Genomic DNA, 4,069 nt, shown 5'->3' with positions numbered 1-4,069 from the left:
AATTTTCCACGTAAAACTCCTTCCTGCACTTCCTCAGGAGAAACCACGAAAACATCATTTTCCTCCGTAGATAGTGTAAGGTTCTCCCACCTCCTAGTTAAATCTTCTTCCACCATTACTACGCACTCACAGAGATCCACTCCAAAACTCTCACAAGAAGAGACTAATATCCTCGCACAGGCAAGGATACTCACACCTTACTCATTCTCTAGAGAGAAATGAGAAGGACCGTTTCTACTCCTTAGATTTTATTATCTGATTGTTCTATACCGCAGAAAAAAATTGTATAGAAATAGAATAAAAAACATCTTATTATATTTTTAGCTTTACTTGGCCCCCCTAAAACAAGTTCATGGTTCCACCACTGTTGGAGGCTTGAGGCATTGCTGACGGTTCTTCATGTAAGCTAGTGGTGGCGCTGGATGAAGGATAGAAATAGAGAGAGAGATAGATGGTGAGAGAGAGAAGATCTGAGAGAGGGAGTCAGTAAGTTTCGCCGCAATAAAAATATATACTTTGGGAATCGCTGCAAAATTTTGAGCGAGTTTAATTTTGCCACAAATAATATTTTTTAGCATCAATTTGATCATCGACGGATACTTTGGATGCAAAAAGTCATTTTTCTTGTAGTGAGCTTGTATATTCCTTTTCTTCCATGATTTATGGCTGGTTTGGTTACACAAATCCAAACTATCTCATTTCATCTCATATAATCATTACAACTTTTCAAACTCCCACATAAAATATAATAAACAATTAAATTTTTTAAATTTCAAAATAAAAATTATATTATAATAATATTTTATTTAATTTTTTACAAAACATCTCATCTTATTTGAACTGCGTAACCAAACGAGGCAGCTCTAAGGGCAGGTTTGGGGACTAAAACAAAACACAAAATTTTCATCTCATCTCATCTCATCATTACACATTTTTTAAATCCCCATACAAAATATAATAAACAATTCAACTTTTTCAAATCTCAAAACAATAATAATATTAAAATTTAATATTTTAAACTTCAAAACAAAATACAAAATTCTCATCTCACTCCTCAAACCTACCCTAAGTACTAGAGAAGTAGCTTGGAAGTGAATAATAAAAATAAAACAGCCTTATATATTCTTTCTATTAATCCTGGACAACCTTAAATTAGCAAGTAACCAGCCGGGTAAAAGAGACGTGGAAAGAAGGAAGAGAGGAAATTAAAGGCGATTCTTTTATTTCGTTGTCCATTTTATTTACCAATATCCTCCGTTTAACATTGCATGACTCCAATTTCCAGTCGAAATCCCAGCTTGTCCCTTCCTCGGTTCCACTTCATTTGTGCTTGAAATCTGCTTTGATTCTCCGAAAGGAAACAAAAGCTTTGCACTATTCTCTTGAATTTCATACCCAGTACTTCCAAGACCATCAACAGAGAAACCTGGGGTTGTTTTGAGTTCTTGTAAATGGAAGCCTGCAGATGAGTAGTACAACGCACTTGTATCCAGCATAGGTGATGGAATATAAGTATTCAAACCCCTTGAAGCAATTCCAGTCCTTAGCAGCTCAAAAGCTGAAAGAGGAGCAGAGGAAGCAGAACTACTAGAGTTTCCTTGGGACCAACCATGATATTTTTTGTCAATAGTTGGGAAAGCCAGATTAAGAACTTGGGCTTCCTTGGCCTTAAGGTTTTGAGATGAAAATTGTGGGAGGCTAAGTACCGGATTAAAATCAGGAGTCTTTGATGAAGTAGATCGAGAAGCTGCTGCAGATTTCTTGTTCTTCCTTGAACACCCGCCAACAGGAACGTTCCTGATAGATCCACCTTCAGTCCAGTATCTTTTACAAGTCTTGCATAAGTATCTTGGTTGAGTGAGGCTGTAGTTGTTATAGTAACAGAACTTGGTGTTGGTTGAGTTGCACCTCCGACAATTCAAGTGCGCCTGAGGTGATCTTATTGCCCTTTTCTCTGCAGACAAAAGACTTGTACGTGTGTTGATCATGATCCCTTCCATGGGTTTTTCAAAGCTTTCTTCCTGAAACCGCCATAAAAGTAGAGATAATTATGGTCTTTTAACTACAAAATCTAAAGGAACGTACTCGATATATCTACAATAGGTGTAAAGAGCTAGATGGCCTTTCCATATCAAAACAAAGAGGATTAAAGCGTATAAATCTACGAGTGATCTATTAAAGGCTAGCTGATGACAACACAAACAAATTAAGAAAGTAGGTTTATATATGATCTCTTGGAGATCGGTCATCTGGTAGAGAAGTACGTAGTGGAAATCGATCGATGAATAAAGCTCAAAAACAACGATGAATAAAGCAATCAACCCACCTTTGGCCATTGAGCAGTACGATCCATGATTCAGAAGATCAAGAAAAGGGTAAGAAAAGCAACGGATGACTTCAGAGAGAGAGAGAGAGAGAGAGAGAGATCTAGAGAGATCACCTCCTAATTATAAATTTGTCTGCAGCTGCTGATCTTCAGTGCAAGAAATTAAGAATGTTTTAAGATTTTTTGTACGCTGGCTGTATGCATGTGATGGTATGTTTTAATTAAAGAAGATCACGAATTTGCTTTAATTGACCAACACTTTAATGTATCATTACATTATAAATTATTCATGTTGTACGTTTTACGTGGAGATTTTTGTCTTATTTTCATGTTTATATATATAAATTCTCCCCCACGGCCACCTTTTTCATTTAAAATATGTTTTTGGTGGAATGATCTGTTGGAATAGCACTTTTCTCTCATGCGGGCCGCCATGCGTGTAAAGAGAAAATAGGGTAATTCACGTGTGTGGAAATTAAGTTTTTACTCATTATTCTTATATTACACATGATTAACATACATATTTTTTTTTTTCTTATCAAATGTGTGGTACTATATGGATAATCATGAGTAGAAGAATTTAATTAGTACTTTAGTATGAATAAAATTAAAAAATTAAAAAAAGAAATTGTAATTTCAACCCTCCTAGCTTGTAGAAATAAAGATGTTAAAACAAACAGCTTCTTAATTCTTTACCAATTTGATTTATAGAATGATAGAATTATTACACAAAACTGATCATAGCCACTTTCACAAAGATTAAAACAAAACAAAAAAAAAAAACATTAAAATTTATTTATTTTAATTTCAACCGATCAAGTCTCAAATATAAATCCTCTTAAATTTGTTAGTTCTCTTAAAAAATGAAAATATTTTCTAATGTTTTATTTATTACTCATCCAAATTAGAAAATTGGTAGAAGAAGTGTGACTTTAAATATTAAAATATTCTAACACATAAGAGTAAAATTACTATTTATTTATGTTCATCATTTATTATGGAATTTAAATTATATTAAAAATTTCAATTAATTAGATAGTTTTATTCTCTTAAAAATGTTCAGTAAAACTTCATCATTTATTTAATGATGAAAAATTAATATTTTATAAATTAAAGTTGATTTTAAGTGTATGATATAATATTTATATTTTAATTATCTATTTTATGTTAGTTTAAATCAATATTTAAACTTCTACCGTTAGATTAAATCTAAATATTCAAAATAAATGGTTGAGATTTAAAACCCCAAACCCAACATTTTCCCTCACTTTTCCTTTATCTCTCTCTTTGCAAAAGCATACAATAGTAACACTTCATTAATTAAATAAAAGCTCTTTAAAAGTAGATTCTAAACAACACCTAATTAAAAACATCATTATTTATATAAATGGGCCAACATACAAAATCACCATTCAATTGACAAGCTCATAAGAGTTGCATATTTAAAATCACCAAGTTTATAAACACAATTTTTTACATAAATATTATCAAGTTTATAAGGAAAAATAATATTAATAATAATAATGCATGTTGAAGTTACAATCAAATATAATTGTCCAATATATGCATGGCAACATGCGTATAATGTCGTACGGTATGTAGTAACTAAAAGTTGACGAATTCAAATTTGTTTGTTCAATAAAAAAGTCGGATGGAAATAAAATTAGTGAGTCGTGTAGTATAGGTCCGATTAATAAACCAATCAATGCTACAAATGGCGATAGGGAGCCAATAGGAAGACTA

The 4,069-nt window shown here is 32.2% G+C and overlaps 1 protein-coding gene across 1 annotated transcript; it reads right to left on the bottom strand.

The window, feature by feature from the left end:
- Window positions 1-1,201: 1,201 nt before the first annotated feature.
- On the bottom strand, window positions 1,202-2,525 carry LOC109010408 (dof zinc finger protein DOF2.5-like). Its single transcript, XM_018991241.2, has 2 exons — window positions 2,327-2,525; window positions 1,202-2,021 (listed from the first exon to the last, which is right to left on the bottom strand). The coding sequence occupies exons 1-2, from the start codon at window positions 2,351-2,353 to the stop codon at window positions 1,242-1,244; spliced, it is 807 nt and encodes a 268-aa protein (XP_018846786.1). The 5' UTR covers window positions 2,354-2,525; the 3' UTR covers window positions 1,202-1,241.
- Between the last annotated feature and the right edge of the window lie 1,544 nt (window positions 2,526-4,069).

This window comes from Juglans regia, chromosome 12 (assembly GCF_001411555.2).
Source record: "Juglans regia cultivar Chandler chromosome 12, Walnut 2.0, whole genome shotgun sequence".
Classification (NCBI taxonomy): Eukaryota; Viridiplantae; Streptophyta; class Magnoliopsida; order Fagales; family Juglandaceae; genus Juglans; species Juglans regia.
This window is presented reverse-complemented; position numbering and strand designations above follow the sequence as displayed.

Coding starts and splice junctions, on each gene's coding strand:
- LOC109010408 (XM_018991241.2), bottom strand. CDS start 2,353: ATGGATCGTACTGCTCAATGGCCAAAG. Junction 2,022..2,326: donor GTACTGCTCAATGGCCAAAG/GTGGGTTGATTG, acceptor TGGCGGTTTCAG/GAAGAAAGCTTTGAAAAACC.